The sequence below is a fragment of the Palaemon carinicauda genome, chromosome 7 (genome assembly GCF_036898095.1).
Source record: "Palaemon carinicauda isolate YSFRI2023 chromosome 7, ASM3689809v2, whole genome shotgun sequence".
NCBI classification, from domain to species: Eukaryota; Metazoa; Arthropoda; class Malacostraca; order Decapoda; family Palaemonidae; genus Palaemon; species Palaemon carinicauda.
This window is the reverse complement of record NC_090731.1, coordinates 129,286,491-129,308,347: the sequence shown is the minus strand read 5'-3', so window position 1 is coordinate 129,308,347 and position 21,857 is coordinate 129,286,491. Positions and strand designations below refer to the sequence as shown.

The 21,857-nt window shown below is 35.0% G+C and overlaps 1 protein-coding gene across 1 annotated transcript; it reads left to right on the top strand.

Moving 5' to 3' along the window:
* Window positions 1–14,350: 14,350 nt before the first annotated feature.
* LOC137644532 (general transcription factor II-I repeat domain-containing protein 2-like) lies at window positions 14,351–20,777 on the top strand. The gene is made up of 5 exons (XM_068377499.1): window positions 14,351–14,565; window positions 15,022–15,178; window positions 15,280–15,431; window positions 18,183–18,258; window positions 20,673–20,777. Exons 1-5 carry the CDS (start codon window positions 14,351–14,353, stop codon window positions 20,775–20,777), a joined length of 705 nt encoding a protein of 234 aa, XP_068233600.1.
* Window positions 20,778–21,857: the final 1,080 nt, after the last annotated feature.

Below are 21,857 nucleotides of genomic sequence, written 5' to 3'. Positions count from 1 at the left end.
TTTCATTGGTTAATGAAAATAATAGACTTCGGAAACATTTGGTGGCGCTCGCTGTAGTAATAAAAGTAAATTGATAGATTTTGAGTAAAGTAAGTTTATTACATGGCTTTATTTTCCAATTTGATTATACAAAATTAGTATTTAATTTAATTTTATTTTATAAACTGTTAATTTATAGGATATAATTTCAATTTTATTCGATTATATTGAAAATGACACACACAAACTCCCCGGTAATTTAGAAACATTACTCTTTGAATAAACTTCACCCATTGCCAGTCATCTTCTTCTTTAAATGAAATCCGAAATAAGAAAATAGGACAGATATAAGTAGAAACTGGTAAAAAATGGGGGTTGGAAATTAATAAAGAAAAGAGTAATATTATGATTTACAATATGAAAGAAAAGCCAGATAACATAGAGGGAATCAATGTGGTAGAAAGTTTGACATACTTAGGAATAAAGCTAGACAATAGTAGGAATATATTTAAAACTCAGAAAAGGGTCATGATAGAAAAGGCACAAAAATTAGCTAATCTAACATATTCAGTTATAGAGAAAAGTTGCAATAAAGTGATGATAGGAAAAACGTTCTGGAAAAGTATTGCTTTACCATCTATTTTGTATGGAACAAATGTTATAAATCTAACAGAAACTGAAATAGAGAAACTACAAAGAATAGAGAATGGGGTATATAGGAAGATTTTAGGTGCCACTAAAAGCACAGCTAATACTGCTCTAAGAGGGGAGATAGGTGCATCTTCTATGAAAGCAAGGGTGATGGATGGGAAGCTCCAGTGCTTAAATCGTACCCTGAATGGAAAGAAGGAAATACTGAAAATAATTAACCAGGATATTCAAGAAAAAGAAGGAAGATGGTGGAAACAACCTGCAAAGTATTTGGAAGAATTAAGTTTAGGCATCAGGCAAATAAGAAGAATGAACAAGGCAGAAATAAAGAGGGAAACCAGAAAGTGGGATACTGAAAAGTGGAAAGAAGAAATAGAAAGTAAAGTGAGCTTAGAAATATATAGAACGTGGAAGAAAGAAATTAAAGAAGAGTTAATTTATGACAATACATTTGCTTCGGTGATATTTTTTAGAGCAAGAACTAATACGTTAAAACTAAATATTGTAAATAGACACAATGGAGGGAATGTAAACTGTAATTTTTGTGAAAAGGAGGAGGAAGATTTGATACATTTTTTTTGTTATTTTGCCAGGAATATAGAAAACAAAGGAATGAAGCAATTGAGTTACAGCAACCATACGACGAAGACCCAAAGAAAATTGTGGGATTATTTTTATTTAGTGAAACAAATATAGAAAAGAAAAAAGAAGTATTGAACATAATGTGGAAGAAAAGACAAAACAGTACAAGAAGATAAGCGTTAGAGGCGCCGTTGTAAAGGCTATGCCTCACCCCAGAACCTGAACCTGAACCTGAACAGGAACGGGGAAATGATTCTCGATTGGATGAATGACCATGGGTTGGTCCTATTGAATGGAGATTTAAGATGTAAAGGTATTTATACATGGGAATAGACTACGTACTAGTAAACGAACACATGTATAAAAACTTTAGGGAAATGATTATAGACGATGAAAAATTGAACTTTGACATCTCAGATCATAATCTGATCACTATAGAACTAGAATTCATGAGTGACCAGAATAAAAATTTTAATAAAGGAAGATGGGAGGAAGTAAAATACTTTAGGACAGATGAAAATAGTTTAAGAGAATATACAACAAGTGTAGAGGAAATTGTAAGAGATAGACAAATAGACAGAATAGAAGGAATGGATCTGATAATAAAAGAGGCTGCAGAAGAAAAATTGGCAAGAGTATATAAAAGGAAAGTTCTTGATGAAAAAAGGTACATGAGCAACCCTGGATGAACGATGAAATAAGAAAAGGCATAAAGGTAAGGAAGGATTTAAACAGAAAGAAAAGAAATGAATCCAATATCGAAGTAAAAAGGTATTAGAAGAGAGATATGATCAAAAGAAGAGGGAGGTGCAAGAAATGATAAAGAAGGAAATTACTAGATTTGAAAACAAGATAAAAGAAGAAATAAAAATGGATAAAAATAAAAAACTCTGGGAGAATATTGATAGAATAAGGAACAGACAGAAAGCCCATGGCAAAGTTATACAACTTTATGTAAAACAAGGAAATAAGCTAAATAAGGAAGAAACAAAAGAGGAATTAATCAAGTACTGGAAAACTATATATTGTAAGCATGAAAATAAAATAGACTCAGTTTGGAATGAAGAAAAACAGATAGAATATGAAAATTAAATAGCGCATCAGGAAGACACCACAAGGATAGATGAATATAATATCCCGGACATACTTAGGAAACATTATGACCTTGTAATGGTAACAAAAGGGAAAATAAAACCAATGAAAAATCCAAAAATCACAACAGAAAAAGTAAAGAATTGCCTGGGAAAATTAAAGGCAAAAAAAGCGACAGGACCAGATGGCCTAAAACCCGAGCTCTATAAGGCACTAGGAAAAAGCAGAATATGTCTTGAAACCTTACAGAAATGTTATCAAAATGCATTGGACGAAAAAGAAAAACCAAATATGTGGAAGAAGTCAAGAACAAAGATGGTTGAAAAGAAAAGAAGGCCAATGGCAAAAGACTTAAGACCCATAGCTCTATTAAATATTTCATATAAAATATTCATGATGATGGTGAAAGAGGAAATAGAAGACCACATAAGAATGAATGAAGAAGACAATGAATGTCAAGCAGGATTTACAGGTGGAGGCACGATAGAGGACAATATCTTTATATTACAGTATTGTGTGGAAGAGAGCTATAGTAACAAGAAACCCCTAATAGTAACTGCGATAGACTTTAGTAAAGCATTTGACTCTATAAAAGGGAGGTATTAATAGAAGTTTTAAAAGAATATAAAATTAACACCAAAATCATAAGTGCAATTGCAAATATTTATCAAGGAGATACTACGGGCATTGACTTAGGAGAAGGTATAGAACAAGAAATGGAGGTTACGAGTGGAATTAAACAAGGTTGCACAAGATCAACTTCACTTTTTATACTGATTACGTATATTGTCATGAAGAAAATAGAAGAGGAAGGAAACGGTTTCAGAAATCAATTAATAAAGATAGAATCATTATTTTTTGCAGATGATGCCTTAATAATTGCACAGGATATACATAATGCAAAGCGTAACATCCAGATATTAGTAGAAACTAGTAAAAATGTGGGTTAGAAATTAATAAAGAAAAGAGTAATACTATGATTTACAATATGAAAGAAAAGCCAGATAACATAGAGGGAATCAAAGTAGTAGAAAGTTTGACATACTTATGAATAAAGCTAGACAATAGAAGGAATATATTTAAAATTCAGAAAAGGTTAATGATAGAAAAGGCACAAAAATTAGCTAATCTAACATATTCAGTTATAGAGAAAAGTTGTAATAAAGTGATGATAGGAAAAACGTTCTGGAAAAGTATTGCTTTACCATCTATTTTGTATGGAACAAGTGTCATAAATCTAACAGAAACTGAAATAGAGAAACTACAAAGAATAGAGAATGGGGTATATAGGAAGATTTTAGGTGCCACTAAAAGCACAGCTAATACTGCTCTAAGAGGGGAGATAGGTGCATCTTCTATGAAAGCAAGGGTGATGGATGGGAAGCTCCAGTGCTTAAATCGTACCCTGAATGGAAAGAAGGAAATACTGAAAATAATTAACCAGGATATTCAAGAAAAAGAAGGAAGATGGTGGAAACAACCTGCAAAGTATTTGGAAGAATTAAGTTTAGGCATAAGACAAATAAGAAGAATGAACAAGGCAGAGATAAAAACGGAAACCAGAAAGTGGGATACTGAAAAGTGGAAAGAAGCAATAGAAAGTAAAGTGAGCTTAGAAATATATAGAACGTGGAAGAAAGAAATTAAAGAAGAGTTAATTTATGACAATACATTTGCTTCAGTGATATTTTTTAGAGCAAGAACTAATACGTTAAAACTAAATATTGTAAATAGACACAATGGGGGGAATATAAACTGTAATTTTTGTGAAAATGAGGAGGAAGATTTGATACATTTTTTGTTATTTTGCCAGAAATATAGAAAAGAAAGGAATGAAGTAATTGAGCTACAACAACCATACGACGAAGACCTAAAGAAAATAGTAGGATTATTTTTATTTGGTGAAACAAATATAGAAAAGAAAAAAGAAGTTTTAAACCTAATGTGGAAGAAAAGACAAAACTGTACAAGAGGATAAACGTTAGAGGCACCGTTGTAAAGGCAATTCCTCACCCCAGAACCTGAACCTGAAACTGAACTGAAAATTAGAAAGATTGATTGATTGATTGAAAGTTTTCTGGCATCCTGACATAATTAGAAAGAAGAAATGGAAAGTAAAGTGGGCTTAGCAATATATAGAAAGTGGAAGAAAGAATATAAAGAAGAAGATGTGTATGATTATGCATTTTAACCAGTTAACTAATGCGTGAAAACTAAACATTATAAATAGATGCAACGGGGGGGGGGGGGGGGGGGTTTGGCGTTGAGTGTAAACTGTAATTTTGACGCTAGATCTCCCTAATCGGGTAGTTGATTCGGTAAAACTTCAGAAGTTCAAACTTACAGTAAATTTTTTATGGTGAACAAACTGACATAAGACTTTATAGACTTTGTTTGAAAGATTGTATAAAAGAATTAAGTAAGATGGCATGGAAAGATGATGCGAAGATAATATATAAATTAAATGAGAAAGCTAAAGCAATTATTAAGTCTTGTTGGATATACAAAGGAAATTATGATTGAAGGAAATGTAAAACAGGGAACAGTTTTTGGACCAAAAAGTCATGTTCAATAGTCACGGACAAAGTTAATTCAGTAAATGAGAAAACGATAACCCTGATTAGAAACATTAGAATAGAAGCCCTAAACTATATAATTTTCCTAGCCACAATAGATAGCATACAAAGTAGGAAGAGCTATAAGCAACTACCGCAGTTTGGAAGATATTGCAATGAACAGCGTCAGCCTAATTTACCTAAATAACTCATATTTGGCGGGCTAGTAGTAAGAGTCCGTGCTGGCATAAGGCCAAGAAGGTAAATGACAAAAAGAATAGCCAGTTAATATTCTTAACGAGTTCCTATTATTTTTCCCAGAAAGGATTTTGGTACAAAATTCAAAAGTTTGTTTTTATGGAAAAGTGTTCGCAAAAGCTCTCTATAAATGACTTTCAATAGAACTACGTCAAAAAAAAAAAAAATATAAAAAAAAAATTGTTTCTGTTGTCAACAATACGTAACAAAATAACTTTGGATGGAAAAAAAAGTATTATTATAAGTCTTGAGCAACAACAAATTAATATAAATAATACAATTGTAACTATTTCTTTGCCTGTTTCCGTTTTATCTCTTTCCCAAAAGTTTTGCTCCATTCAAAGTAACGTGTCACTTTAATTCTCATTTGGCGTGACTAATGCCACCTAAGGTTGTTACGAACGAGTGAAATTTTGTAATTTTCTCTCTTTTTCAGATTTTCTATAAATGAAATACAGATATGTTGTTGGATCAACTTATTCTATCTTCCTTAAATTGTGGTAATTCTTAACATTGAGAAATCATGGTTTTCATTTATCTGTAATGCAAATGAAAAACCCATATTGGGAAAATATGTATGCAAACAAGATACCGCTTTGAATGATGTCAACAAGTGGATGATTACTGATACTACAGTACTAAATAGAATTACACATGACATTGCAATTAAATATTTTGATAAGCCTTGGTCTATTGGCATGTTAGTCTCTATATTGCTCTGGTGTCATATGGTCAGCACAGTATTCTCCATGAATCGCACAATCAAGTCATTTACCCCATGATGACACTAGTTTTCCTATCCCACATAAAAGTCAAACTGATTTTGGATTATCAGTCACATCTTAGTTGACGTCAGCCTTTGTATCATGACTGAGATGTACCATACTTTATGGAAGTTGGCTTCCATTGAACCAGTCAATAACACACAAGTTGCCGACCAGTCTCCACCTATGCACCTTAATTCAAGTTGTGCATAGTTGAAGACGTTTGACATCTTTTCACATAGCATCAATATAGTTGGTTCAGTGGATTCTTTTGAACAGGACTTTGTGCCATGGTGACATACTGCTCGGATTAATTCCTTGATTTTTTTTTTTTTTATAAAGAATCTGCATTCCGCTTTGGTGCATACTTCTGTTGAAAAAGATCAAAATGATATTCATTGATGCGGCTGAGTTTGAACAAGCCGTGCAATGCTCAAGTGAACTTTTCAATAACCGAAGCAACCACTACATTATCTCCAAGGTTTGCAAGAGCTTTCTTAAAATTGCCATACTTTGTAATCAACTCCAAATCTATCATCCTTCCTTTGCTCACGAATGATGTGCAGTTTGAATCAGAGAACGCACTGACGATAAAACATCAATCATGACTTGATCCATATGATCCACTGGTTGTGAGATGTTAATGTCTTCTGATGTTGCTGCTACTATGCCAACGTCCAACCAAATAGGGAACCTGTTGACATTTGTGTGATTTTCAACGAAGATATAACTGTACCAACTGGACTAAATCATCCAAAATCTTGCAGTGTTCCTGAGGCCCCCACTGATGGTTATATCAAGGTACTTGCATTACCTGGACATAAACTTAAGGAAGTATGGTAGATTATACTCATGATGTATTACCCAAGCAAGTGTAGTAGATTATACTCATGATGAATATATACGTGCATTCATTCAAATCTTTAACACTTTCCTCTTATAATGCCAACCAGAAAAAAATGGGAGACTCTGAACTCAATACTTCAGATTCTGTAAGTCTTTCAGGACCCTCTGAGCTGTCGATCAAATACCCCCAAAGTGTCAAAAAAGACCAGATATGTAAAAGGGGCCAATGCAAAAGAACTGATAAATCTAGATGCTTCTGTGGCTTGTATTTGTAATGAGAGTTTTGCAGCTGCCAGATCACAGTGAGCAATGATGAACTTACAACATTCTCTCGCCACACGCTGGGATATCTTCATTGTTTCAGTAACGACATCAAACCTGGTTGCTGGTAAGTTGATGTTCCCCATGTGTACTACTTTCTGTCGTGGATCACTGATCAAAACTGAGTTACAACCTATCCTTATAAACATTAGCCCCCTACCAACACTCATCATCCACAATATACTGTTTCTCTGTACTACACTTGAGTGAATTTTGTTGGGCTGGGAACCTTTTGATTATGATAATAGAATAGTCTGATTCTTGGCTTCTTATTATATGCCTTGAGTGTAATTTATCTTGGCAAGAAAGACCGTTTTGCCTGAGTGTTTAGACTGAATGTATTCTTAAATATGTTTTAGTTAATGCCACATTTGCTGATGTTGATGGTGGATTGTTTTGAGCACTTGATATATTTGGTAGGTCATTGTCTGTGTATTATGTTTGCTTCTGCAGAAATGTTCTAGTAATGTTCGTTTGCCAGAAAGAGTCACAATATCATCGTAGTTATCCTTTTTCTAAGCTGGTACATAGCCCAGATTGCTGAAGAATTTCTTCTGGGGTTGCTTGCTGTTTGTCAGTTATGTTTGAAGTCCAATCTAAGGCATATATATTTTTTTTCTGGTTTTAGTTTTCCTCTGGATGTAATAAACATAATACTGTCCGCCAAAGACTATCCTTGCCTTTAGATATGTTCTGTTGGATTGGCCTACCCGGCAAAGCAGATTCAAAAGAAAGTCGGAAGCAGTACAGAAGTGTTTATTTGATCATCTGCTACAGCTTCAACAGTCAGTGGATCTGGTAGGTTTTTTTGATTGGTCTTAGCACTGAATACATATGAATGAATATACAATGCTGCAGTGCTCGGCACTTGCGTCACCAGATGCGCTATTGCGTCGACGACAGAACGACCACTTCATCGACGCCTAAGGCAATGACGCTAAAAATTGAAAAAAAAGCGTCGCAATGATGTTGGCACAAATACATTGTCGCAAATCAAATTTATCGTCATTTTCCCCTTAAAGCCAAATATATATATATATATATATATATATATATATATATATATATATATATATATATATATATATATATATATACATACATATAGTGAGGAAAGAAAATAAGGAAATAAAAAGACAATATGAGAAATAACGAGCAATTAAACTGAAATATTCCACAAACAGTAACATTATCAAAATAGATATTCCATAAATAAACTATAAAAAGACTTATGTCAGCCTGTTAAACATGAAAACATTTGCTGCAACTTTGAACTTTTGAAGTTCTACCGACTCCACTACCCGATTAGGAAGATCATTCCACAACTTAGTCACAGCTAGAATAAAACGTCTAGAATACTGTGTAGCATTGAGCCTTATGATGGAGAAGGCCTGGCTATTAGAATTAACTGCGTGCCTAGTATTACGAACAAGATGGAACTGTCCGAAAAGATCTGAATGTAAAGGATGACAGAATTATGAAAAATTCTATGCAACATGCATAATGAACTAATTGAACAACATTGCCAAAGATTAATGTTTAGATCAGTAATAAAGAAATCAATAGACTGTAATTTTCTGTCCAACACATTAAGATTAGAATCAACAGCTGAAGACCAGACAGGAGAAAAATATCCGAAATAAGGTAGAATGAAAGAATTAAAATACTTCTCCAGAATAGATTGATCGCCGAAAATCTTAAAAGACCTTCTCAATAAGCCAATTTTTTGTGCAATTGTAAATAATGTTGAATTTAATATGTATGGGTCGTCCCTATACTTAATACGTTTTCGCCTGAAAATCACAATTAACATCCTAGAATGGAATCCTGACACTTGTAATAATGACTAAACATTCACTGGAAGGGGAAATAAAAAAAAAAATGCAATATAAACTTTCCCATTCCCTCTTCCTCCCTTCATCTCAGTGTGGGGAGATTCATCTTAAGTCTTTATCTTTATTGATCTTTTCTATTTTCGCTTATCCCTTTTTATGATTTATGTCAGCTACCCATCCCCTTTTTTATTTATTGATTTATTTTTCTTTCTTTGCTCTCGTCGTTCTACAATATGTTTCCGGTACAATATGATGACCATACATAAGTAGCCTTTTCCACCTTTTCCCCTTGTAATGGCGAAGTCTCTGTCGCCCTTTTGATAATGTTTCTAACATCCTATCCTTATGCATTTATTCATCACACTTTCATGCTTTTTTTTTTTTTTGTGAGTGCAGCGAGTCACGGCAGAGCAAAAACCATTCGAAATTTTGAAAAAAAAAAAAAAAATAACTACTGTTGGTCATGAGAAAGGGAAAAAAAATCACTGAAATAATGATCCACGGGGTTTGCAAGCGTGGCTCAACATGTACCACTTGGCAGAACATTGGAGCAATGTGTAATGTTAATTTTGCGAGCACAGCGAACAAAGCAGAGCAAAAACCATTAGAACTGTTGCTGAGATCGAGGCCCAATAACGTTCGTCATTGTCAACTCACATTATCACCCATGCTGGAAATCACCAATGTCTATCACGGGTGTGCTACCAATCACTTTTTGATGAGTAATTTTGACTAGTGACTAGTAATTTCATAATTTTATATCCCCTTATACTCCTTTATGCGTTTTAGTCACATCCACTTTGGCGATAACATTGCTTATGGCGCTGCTTTTCATGTCCGTGTGACTCGAGGTATTTTATGGTTTTCCCGTTTCCTTAAGTCTGATACTCAAGGATGCATTTTTCTCTAATCATGAGTGTAAATTGTACATTAAAATCCACATCTATTTCATTTATATCTCTCTGCTTGATTTGAAATCTGTATCGATATACCTTTAGAGTCTAATGACTTTTATAATAGTTTAGCATAAAATCTACTCATTTTCAATAAATTTTTTATCAAGTTTTCTATGATATTTGAAGGCTAAACTTAAGAGTTTATTTAAAATTCATTGCCTCAATAAACAGCTTATAAGAGTCGATATCCATCCACTTTTACAGTTAAGGACTTTACCACACTTGTGAGTATGAATATGAACATAAATAAAGAAAGCCATCTTAATCAAAGAGAAATTTCAGATGTTTGAATGTTATGTAGGTGCGATGTAAAATCAAGATCAAATATTGGTTATCCTTATATTTTATGTGACTTTACTGTTCCTTTAGACTTAGCAAGCAATGAGAGGGAATGTAGAAGGATAATTAGGAAGGAAAATTGAGTAGATGGATATCATATAAAAAGTAAATTGTACAGAAGGTTGAGAATTTACACTGTAGCAAAAGAAAAAAGGAACAGGATTACATGGAAACATGATAGATATATAGGTTACATGAACACGAAGATATTCTGATAGTATATTTGCTGAATACACAAGGAGTAGCAAAACTAGGTCTATTTAAATTTATTTAGGCTTTGGTGAAAAACATGAGCTTTCGTCTGATCGATACCCATCAAAATATAGATTATTTTGAGTGGAGGTAGTAGTAACGTAGATATTATGAGGGATATAATAAAAAAGTCGGGAGGTTTAATAACACTTTATAGAATTGCTGGTATCTAGAATTTCATTAGTAAGATTAGAAAATGTAAGGTATGTTAAAGGAAGGTTATTGGCTGCAATGCTTCTTTGAAGGTAACCATGATATATACCTGTCCTCAAGAAATATACTGTAGAAGACAAAAGTAATGACAAAAAATTAGACTTATTCATTGCATAGAAAGTTAACGATGATTTAAATGAATAGAAGTACTAATGATATTAAGGAAGTTTAACGGACATCTAATTATTTAGGATACCAAGGAAACTGTTGTTATTGCTTGGATAAATTATTATGGACTACTCAAAGATATCTGACAGCTGCGGAGAAGTGATGATAAAATGTAAAGGTAAAGGTATCTGGTTCTAGTTTCATCAGAATCGTAGCTCACTAGAACGTCAGCCGGGCAAGCCCAACCCACCACTGCGGTGCTCAAACACAACCGTGACCGTGACCTCCCCAGTAAACAGCTTAAACTCATGGTCCCCATCTAGGATAGGCCTGCTGCCATACGAATGCTAGGCGAAAGTGTTAGCAATATACTAGCCAATATACTAGCCAGAAGGCGAGGAAAGCTCTACTATCGGTATCTCGAATAATAATTTAATTGCCTTTGATTATTGGTAGAAGGTAAAGGAGAGTAAGAATTTCTCAAAGGACAATATTAAGAAGTAAGATGCATAGGGCTTGTGGAAGCCTATTTAAAAAGAAGAAATCACGACGAGCAGACGCATAGGCAAAATAACTGAAATGGATTTTATAGTGTAAGAAAATGAACTGAAAATGTACAAAGGAAGGATAATTGTAGAAGAAAGAGTATAGGAACTACATTGGGGTACAATGAAATGAAGAAAGGAGTGTTCCATACAGCAAGAAGCAAAATGGAAATGACGGAACAGTGCACTGTACAGTAAATAAAACTTCAAGAGGCAAAAAGACTAATAGAACAATTGTTTTTACCTCGTTTTCTATAAGTTACTTGCATAACTTTAAGGCATAATCACCATAATACAAGTTTATCAAATCAAACTATAGTCGCCAGCTATGAAACTGAAACGCCTAAAAATAAACGAAAAGGAGGGATATCAAAACATAATTGTTGAATTAAAGGTCAAACTCAATAATCTAATTTAATAACTAAAAGTTCAAAATTAAAGCGTGATTTCATAAAAGACAAAACCAAGGGATATTTATAACTCAATGGCACTCAAACGAAGTTACAACAAAGTTCAAAGGTTAAGGGTAATCACCCTTTTTAATCGCACTCATACACACGACAACATGGCATCCGGTAAGTCTGCTCAAAAGTTGAGGCTAAAAAGCCCTGAGCAAAAATCTGTCACTTCCTTATCCGTCCTTCATTCGGATTTTATGTAATTAAAAGAGGCAGGTTTTACAATTTCTACGAATACAGAAATATCTTACAATGTTTACATTAAAGCAAATTTAAAGGTTTCTATAAAAATAAACTAAAAAATCATGTAATTAGAAATATATTTGTTCAATGTAATGAATAGATTGTTTGTGGGTGACAAATATAATTATGGGCAATGTCACGTCCATATAGTGTACGCAGATGGAGTGGGTACGAAGAGATTGATTAGAGGGCCGAACACTACCCCTTTTCCCCTCCTGATCCTCTGACCTTTCTTAATGGTTTCCCTGGCGAGAGATATGAAGAACATACCGTTACACTTTGAACTACTACTACACGATATAGAGAACTTTCACCAAGAGTTACTTTTATATACGAATTTAATACCTAAATACCTGAGAATGTATACAATAAACTGATCATGTAGGTCCTGTAGTGCATAGGATTCCCCTGCGGGATAGGACCAGGAAAGCAGCCCTTAAAATAAAGTAAAGTAAAATAAGTGATTAATATATCTGAAACGCTGTGTAAAACTATTTCACGGTACTAACCGGACACAAAAACAGTCCCTTTAGATTTAGCAAGCAAAGAGAGAGGATGCAAAAGATAATAAGGAAAAAAAGAGAGGATGGGTAACATAGGAAACAAAGTAAATTGTACAGAAGAAAATATTAAGAAGTAAGAGAAATAATGATAATCATAATAATTTCAACGATACATTATTTACAGAGCGAAGTAAAGGAGTGCTACGAATATCAATCAGCTTCCATTATCTACTAAACCTGTTCCTCCTTTGGTCCTGCAGAAATGTTTTCATTATCTTATGAGAGGTCAGCGCAGGACAGAGTCAAGACAAGGAATTGTGTAATCTAAATGTTTGTAATTCAAATTTCTTTTTCAAAAACAGCATAATTTTTTTTTGAGGCAGACCAAAGTCTAAAGCAAATATACCAAACTCCAAAGACTCAATCAATGAACTAGCGCAGAGGTTCTCAATGGGGGTGAAATTCACCCCCAGGGGTGAATTTTGGGTTTTCAGGGGGTGAATTGTGACCAAAGTTAGTTTATGGGTGAGGAGAGCAATTATAGGCTTTGGCGTATCTGGCCTGTCAAGTGGGCTGGGATTATATCCTGTGCTGGCCCAGGGATTAAACAAGTGACCACCCAAGTTAATCCTAGGATTGTAAAAGGTACTGAGGAAGAGACAGATCTCTAGGGAATTAAGTAGGCCCCAAGAAAATAACTTGGCAACCCCAAGGTTGGGAACTCCTGGACTATACATAACTGAGAAGCTAATACCAATTTCAGACTTGAATTGTCATCAGTATGTGTCTGAATGAACCTTATTTTCAAGATTGTATCTTCAAGACTAAGTAAAATAATTTTGTTTCTTCCACTGACTATGCATGCATGTGTCCGTGTTTTGTTTTTAGTTTTTATTATCATTTCAAATGTTATTTTTTCGGTAAATGGTAATTTTGGAATATATATATATATATATATATATATATATATATATATATATATATATATATATATATATATATATATATATATATATATATATACCCAACAAAATAATATAAACTATATAATTTTTTATCAAATTAAATTTTATATTCATCAGGGCAATTTTTTTATCTTTAAAGATTTTTATATCCTTTTTTTTTTTATTCTATATATTTTCAGAAGAGTACCAAAATCCCAAAAGCCAAAAATCCCCTTTTACCATTTTTTCTTTATTAGCGCCTGTTTTTTTTTTTTCTTTTTTCTTTTTTTGGTCTTGCACTCAAAATGGTGACTGCTTCTTTAGTCTAGTTTTTGGGATATTAACATGGACCATAATCTTCAATATTTGTGCATTCTACACATTCTTTTTGTGCTTCACTGTCATTATTTACCTCTTAATGTCAGTCATGTTGCTGATTAAATAAACAATGGATAAATATATCACATTTTGTATGTAAAAAATAACCAATTAATAGTTTTACCTTTTCTTGTTTTTATTTACTGAATTCGGAGCCCATTATGAGTATCAAAAAAAAAGAAAGTACGATCATTCATATATTGAATATGGTTCACATCCATCACCATCAATGGAGAAGAAAGGCCCCAATGTTTTATTTGTAGTAAAGCTTTGACAAATGATTCTATGAAACCAGCAAAGATGAGGCAACATTTGTAAAATGTTCATCCTCATCACATGGACAAGAACAAAAACTTTTTTGAACGCCATGGGAATGCTTGCAAAAGATAAGGCTTGTTTCAACAGAAGATTTTAAAGAGAAAAACCATAAAATCACTGAAGCTTCCTATGTTGTAGCACTTCAAATATCAAAGCAGAAAAAAAAAACCATACAATTGGGAAAATTTGATCAAGCCTTCCGCTCTCAAAATGGTGGAAATTGTGTTGGGAAATGAAATGAAGAAAGAATTTGCACAGGTTCCATTATCAAACAGTACTGTTCAAAGGAGCATAAGTGATATGGCCACTGACATCAAGGATCAAGTTGTGCAGGAAATTAAGTCTTCAACATTTGGCTTATTTTTAATTCAACTTGATGAATCAACTGATGTGGCATCATGTTCCCAGTTGATGGTGTTTGCAAGGTATGTTCACTCAGGTTCATTTAAAGATATTTTGGAGAAGGTTTAATTTTTTTTTTTTAATAAGAAAATATTTCGTGGGATAATATCAGTGGGTGTTGTACAGATGGAGCACCAGCTATGTTAGGGACAAAATCAGGATTCCAAGTATGTGTGAAGAGCTCCAAAAGTGAAAGGCATTCATTGTATGATCCATTGTCAGGCACTAGCCTCAAAAACACTTCCCGCTTCGCTAGAGAAGGTTTTGGATCAAACAATTAAAATTGTAAATTTCCTCAACTCACGACTTTTCAAGCAGTTATGTACTGATATGGATGCAACCTATCATTCACTTCTTTTTCACACACATGTTCGTTGGCTGTCAAGAGGAAATGTAACTGGGCGAGTATTTGAGTTTAGAGATGAGCTCAAATTGTTTTTTGAAGTGCAAGGTAAAACAGAATTTCCTTCCTGGCTAAGTGATGAGGAATGGATCATGCGTCTTGCCTATGTGGTTGATATATTTGAGCAACTGAATAAACTGAATCTTCAGATGCAAGGAAGGAATACAAACATTATAAAATTCATAGATGCCTTGAGAGCTTTCATAACCAAGCTTGAAAATTGGAAGAGAAGGGTAAATGCAGAAAATGTTGCAATGTTAGTTTTGTCATCCATTCTTGATGTTTGTAGTAAAGACAAGGTGCTTCCACAATTTGAAAAAAATTAATTTTTCAGCATTTGACAGCACGGGAAAATGAATTCAAACGATATTTTCCCGAACTTAGTGATGATGAATCGGATTTAGTCAGAAAGCCATTCAAACTGTCAGTTGAAAAAGTTCCTGAGGATTGTCAAGATGAAATTTTGCATTTAAAAACTGATCGGGTGTAAGAGATATGTTCGATGAGAAATCATTAACAGAATTTTGTCCTCTGATGTGCGATTCCTACCCAAAAGTGGCAGAAATGGCTATCCGTGTATTGCTTCCGTTTGTATCCACATATCTTTGTGAGTCAGGCTTTTCAACTCTGTTACAAATTAAAATAAAGCAGCGCAGTAGATTACAGGTAGAAAATGACCTGCATAGTGCCCTTTCAAGCACTCATCCGCGTATCCCAGAACTGGCAAAGAAAAAACAATCACAGGTTTCGTCAATCGTTTAACTGTAATCTTTTGAAGAAAATAATTACAGATTTATAACATCTTGTTACCCTATCGAACTTTTTGTTTATTGCATTAGCTTTAGTTTGGCCTGTTAAGTAGTTCTTATAAATTTAAAAAAAAAAAATATTTTACTTTTATTCAAGTTTTATATATCCATCGATATTTTCAATTTGCATATAATTTGTAACATTCCATTATAAAAATAGTCCATGTAAAGCTGTAAATGTATAATATTTTTTGAAAGAAAATAAAAGGATTTTTAGTAATATTTGAATATTATTTACAGTACTTTTTGAGACAGACAATCTTGGATAAGACGGCAGGTGTGTGTGTAAGGGGTGGGGGGGAATGACACCATTACAAATGGTGAAAGGGGTGCATGGGTCAAGAAGGTGAGAACCCCTGAACTAGCGGATAACGATGTTTTATTTTTATATCAAATAAACATCTTTAAAGGTATATTCTTACAAATGCCTCCTTTGTATTATCAAATTATATATAGGCCTACATATATATATATATATATATATATATATATATATATATATATATATATATATATATATATATATATATATATACACACACACACATATATATAACACGATGTTGTGTTGATATTAATCCATATTGACTCATTAGGGGTAATTTGAATGAATTACTACCAATTGTGTCACGTGGTGGCCCGGGGAATTGGGTAAAACTCGCTGGTAAGAGACTGATGTCTCGCCAGGTAAATCATCGGACAGCTGGTAGCGGTCAGGTTACAAGTCTTTTATGGGGTCTCGTGACATGGTTGGTTTCGACCTGGCCTTCCATTATAGTCCAAGAGCCAGCAGCCATTTATTTACCGGAGATGACCAAAATTTTAGTGGGCATTTTTGGAAAGGGTCTACCATGGGACATCCAAAAATGGGTACCTTTAAATTGGGCAGGGGTGGGTGTGGATTTTATTAACTCCTTTTGCCCGAAAACGGATTTTTCATTTTTCTGCAAAATATGGGGTTTGGTGAAAGTAAATTGGCTGCAGCTCCTTTCACACTGGGTCTAGAATAAAGAACTATATACCAAAATGATGCTATTGATCTGTAGATTTATTTCATATCAAACAACATTAAATAAAGTTTTATTGGGGGTCACCAAGGGTCAAAAGGTCAAGGTCAGCCTTTTGCAATGCCGGTTTTGGGTTTTAGCTGTATTTTGACTAAATAACAAATCAAAATTTGCCCAGAGTTTACTAAATATGAATAGAATATAAAGAAGAGACATAAATAAAGTTTTTTTGAAGAATATGGGATCTATTCCAGCAATATGACTGATATGACAAAAGTCATTATTAAACGGTTCCTGTGAATTTTACTCCTCAAACCGTTTCAAAATTAGTTGATAGATGGTTCACCTATATTACTGAGATCTGTTTTATTGACTTTGTGTGTGTACCTGTTTTGTCTTTAAAACATTATAAAAACAGCCTCTACATTGCGTTTTAACATCCTTGAAATTTGTAAGTGTACACCTGAATTGCCTGTGTCCTTGTCACTTGAGGATTTTAAGAAAGGGCAAGTAGAAATTCCAGACCTTCTTCATTTGGTTTTTACCACACTTCTCTGTGTCTATTTCCTGTACCAGCCGGGGATGAGTAAAACCATCCAAGCATCTTTGTCTGGGAGTCGGAATGAAAAGCCTCACAGGTAGTTGCAGAGTTGTGGAAATTCCTAATCACTAGGGTCATGCAGTAAGTTATCCCACAGCGTCATCAATTGAGACGGATGTAGCGTCAAAAATCACAGCAGAAGGGCAGCTTTTACCTGATATGCTTTTACCTCAAGTTGGTCTCTCCACAGGACTTGCTTGGGATAATTATGACGAGCTGACAGAAACCCTATCTGGCAAAGACACTCTTCATGACACCATTGTGATATGCTACCAGAATAGGCCTGCTGCAGGTGTGATGTAAGGTGCTGAGACTGAAGGGACCATGAATACTGATGCAACTACTGACCAAGTACCTGTGAAAAGACGACGCATATTTGATGCGCCTCAGCGACAAATCATGCCATATAAAAAAAAGCCATCACTGCCGAGGTTCGAATTTGAAAAATATTCACAAGATCCACAATCCAGCCTGGAGATAGCAAAGAAAATGAATATCATCTGGTTAATCTGCTGCTGCCTGATGTCCAGCACACCTATGTGGCAGGCTGGAATTTCTTGGTCACAGAGGACAGACTCCCTTTGCAGTAGATTGGGTATATGGAAAATATTGAACTGCCCCCAACAAGATTGGATGTAGTTAAGGAAACTTTGGTCAGGTCTCAAAAGGTTGCAAGTGAGTGCAGTGAGGCATATGCTATAGTGACATGTGACCTTGTTATTGCAAAACCTGCACTCCAGAACCAAGCACAAGAATCCTCTCTCTTTGACAATATCTTCGTTTGTTTTGGTGCATTTCATATTTCCATGGCCTATTTCAGCGCGTTAGATTATATTGTTGAATCGTCTTATTGTACTGAGGTTCTTAGCTTGGCTGATGTGTTGGCTCATGGTTCAGTAAGAGGGTTCAATGGTGAAAACATTTTAACAGATGCAAGCGTATCCATCCACTGTTTGCACTTGCCTTGCAGATTCTGCATTTTAAGCAATTTTTGGTAGAAGGTGGAATACCAGATGAATGCATGGCGTTGTTGAATTCATTTTCTGCAGACCCATCACCCCAATCACTTTTGACATTATTGGAGTCCGCTGTAATTTGTAATTTGTTGGAAAGATATGGTAAATTCTGTGATCAGACTCGTCAGGGTCATCATGGCTCTACTGCTAGGTTCTGGTTTCCCTACATTGATCTCGTTCATATATTCATGCTTTTTGACAGGGCCAGCAGGATATATGACCTAGACCTCTACATCTATGCTTTAGGCTCAATGATTCCTATATTCTTTGCAACTCACAAGCCAAGCTATTCCTGTTGGATGTCATTGTATCACCTCAATCTGCTCAATATGGAAATGACACATCCCGGAATCAAGCAAAGTTTTGAAGCAGGTGCACTCTCTGTGCGGAGAACTAAGAATACCTTTTCCAGAACTGCATTTGCTATTACCTTATAGCAAGCTGTGGATAGGGATGCCGCATCCAGCCAAAAGGGTATTGCTGCATTTACACAGAATGTTGCAGTCTGTATGGGGTTGACAGTGACAAGATCTTTTAGGGGAGCAATTGTGAGTTGTCTCCTGGAAATGGCTGGGATCACACTGGTGGATGATGCAATACAGGAACTAAAGCCATCAAGGATAGCTAAAGACAATGCATACCTTAAGAGCACGATCAAAGAGGTGAACACTCTCAATCCATTCACTGTTAATAATGATACTCTGTATTGCCTAAACACTGGATGGTGTGAAAGACAGACTTCTGCAGTCAAAAGAAACTGGATCTACCTGGCATCAAGTTTTTGTTAATGAATGTTATGTAGATGGTGGGCGTTTTGAACGGGCTGATAAGCAAAGAAAGGTGATAAATGTCACACAGGATGCAGTAAAAGTTAAATTCACCACAAAGGACAAACAGATCAAGGAAGAAAAATGCACCAGAGACATATTTAGAAGGCTGCTGTATTTGTCAGCAACACAAGAACTTGATCTCAGTATTGACCTGTCCTTTCCTCTAACTCCAGTTCCTTTCTCATTGTGTCATATAACTGGTGATATGAACAAGACATCAAAGAGGACATTAATAGAAAAATTAGAAGCAATGGAAACCTTGAATGCCATACCAGACAGGACTTATGTCTATACTATTGATGCTATGTTCTTCTTCCGTACGCTTGACATGCCATCCACTTAGGGGGGGATGGCAATGTCCATTTTGAAATAAGCTTGTAGCACTGGTGAAATTGTACACATAGTCTGTGACACATATACTAATGGGTCAAGTATCAAGGACATTGAACATGACTTGTGTGGTAGGACACCCACTACCTACATAAATCACTGGCTCGTTACGGAAAAGACCACCAGATCTCAACACGGCTTGGAGCACATCACAATGCAAAATAGAGTTTTTGGCCTTCTTGAAGGATGAATGGTCATCAGATAGATATGCATCGACTCTTAAGGGACATCAGGTCTACTTTGCAGTGGAACATGAATGCTACCTTTACACTTCAACAAGTGGAACTGTCAACACGATCCTGGTTCATGAGCTTCAGTGCAGGCATGAAGAAGCCGATACACGGTTACTGTACTATGCAAACTTTGTTGCTGTTAACCATGATGTGTCTCCAGTGATTGTCATTCGCAGTAACGACACTGACGTCTTCATCCTCATTCTCTACCAAGCTAGGTTTCTTAATGCACAGATTTGAATGGATGCTGGCTTGAGATCTAGAAATTCCAGGCGTTTCATATATATGTCACAACTTGCAACCAAACTGACTGGACCTATATGCGATGCTCTACCAAGCTTCCGTGCTCTGACAGGCTGTGATTACACAGCCTCTTTTATGAGAAAAGCAAAGTGGAAGCCATTTGAAATAATGAGAAACAACCCTAGGTTCACATCAGCAATTAGTCACCTTGGAGACTCTGATGTCATCGATCCAGATGTTGCTGCTGTAGTTGAAGAGTACTTGTGCATTGTCTATGGAGTTTGGAACCTAACAAGTGTTGATGAAGCCAGGCTTCAACTTTACCGCAAGTTGTATGCCCTAAAGAAGGAAACTGGTCGATTGGATAAAATCAAAACTACAGACCCCAGTTGTCTTCCTCCTTGCCAAAGAGTGTAGTAACAGAAGTTGCTAAGAACTAACTTTGTTGCACACGTATTGAGGAATGCAAGGAAGCCGATCCAGTCTCATTTGGTCCTGAAGGACATGGCTGGAAAGTCCAGAATGTAGATTGATGATTGTCTAGTTCACTGGCTCAAATACCCCTGATAAGTTAACCGTTGAAGAATCTGATGTACAGGAAGAAGATGATGATGATGATGATGATGATGATGATGATGATGATAGTGAAAGTGACACTGAGAGCAGCCATTCCTCGCATGAAGAAAAGAGAATAGATTTTTAGAGAAGTCCATATTAGCAATATAGCTGGAATAGATCCTACATTCTTCAAAAAACTTTATTTGTATCTCTTTTTTATATTTTACGCATATTTAGTAAACCTTTAGCAAATTTTGATGTCTTATTTAGCCAAAATACAACTAAAACCCAAATCTGGCATTTCAAATGGCTGATCTTGACCTTTTGACCCCTGGTGACCTCTAATAATAAATTAATTAATTTAGTTTGATATTAAATAAATCTACTCATCAATAGCATCATTTTGGTATAAAGTTCTTTATTCTAGGCCCAGTGTGAGAGGAGCCGCAGCCAATTTACTTTCCCCTACCCCCCTATTTTGTCGAAAAATGAAAGTCCGTTTTCGGACAAAAGAGGTTAATAAAATCTACCCCCACCACTGCCCAACTTAAAGATATTCATTTTTGGATGTCCCATGGTAGACCCTTTCCAAAAATACCCACTAGAATTTTGGTCATCTCCGGTAAATAAATGGCTGCTAGCTCTCGCTCTATTAGAAGGGGCTAGCGTTCGATCCCAGGTATGAGGTAGAAATTTATTTATATTTGAACACGATGTTGTGTTGATATTAATCCATATATATATATATATATATATATATATATATATATATATATATATGATAAATTTTGCACATTTTTACGTGTTTTTCATATTCAAATAAGCCATATATATTTTGATATATTAATGTCTGGATTCTCTTAACGACCTCGGGATCAGAGCCCCAGGCGAAATCTCACAAAGACAAGAGCTTGGCTCCGGCCGGGAATCGAACCCTGGTCGGCAAGCTTATATAGACAGTGACTAACCCATTCGGCCGAATGGGTTAGTCACTGTCTATATAAGCTTGCCGACCAGGGTTCGATTCCCGGCCGGAGCCAAGCTCTTGTCTTTGTGAGATTTCGCCTGGGGCTCTGATCCCGAGGTCGTTAAGAGAATCCAGACATTAATATATCAAAATATATATGGCTTATTTGAATATATATATATATATATATATATATATATATATATATACATATATATATATATATATATATATATATATATATATATATATATATAT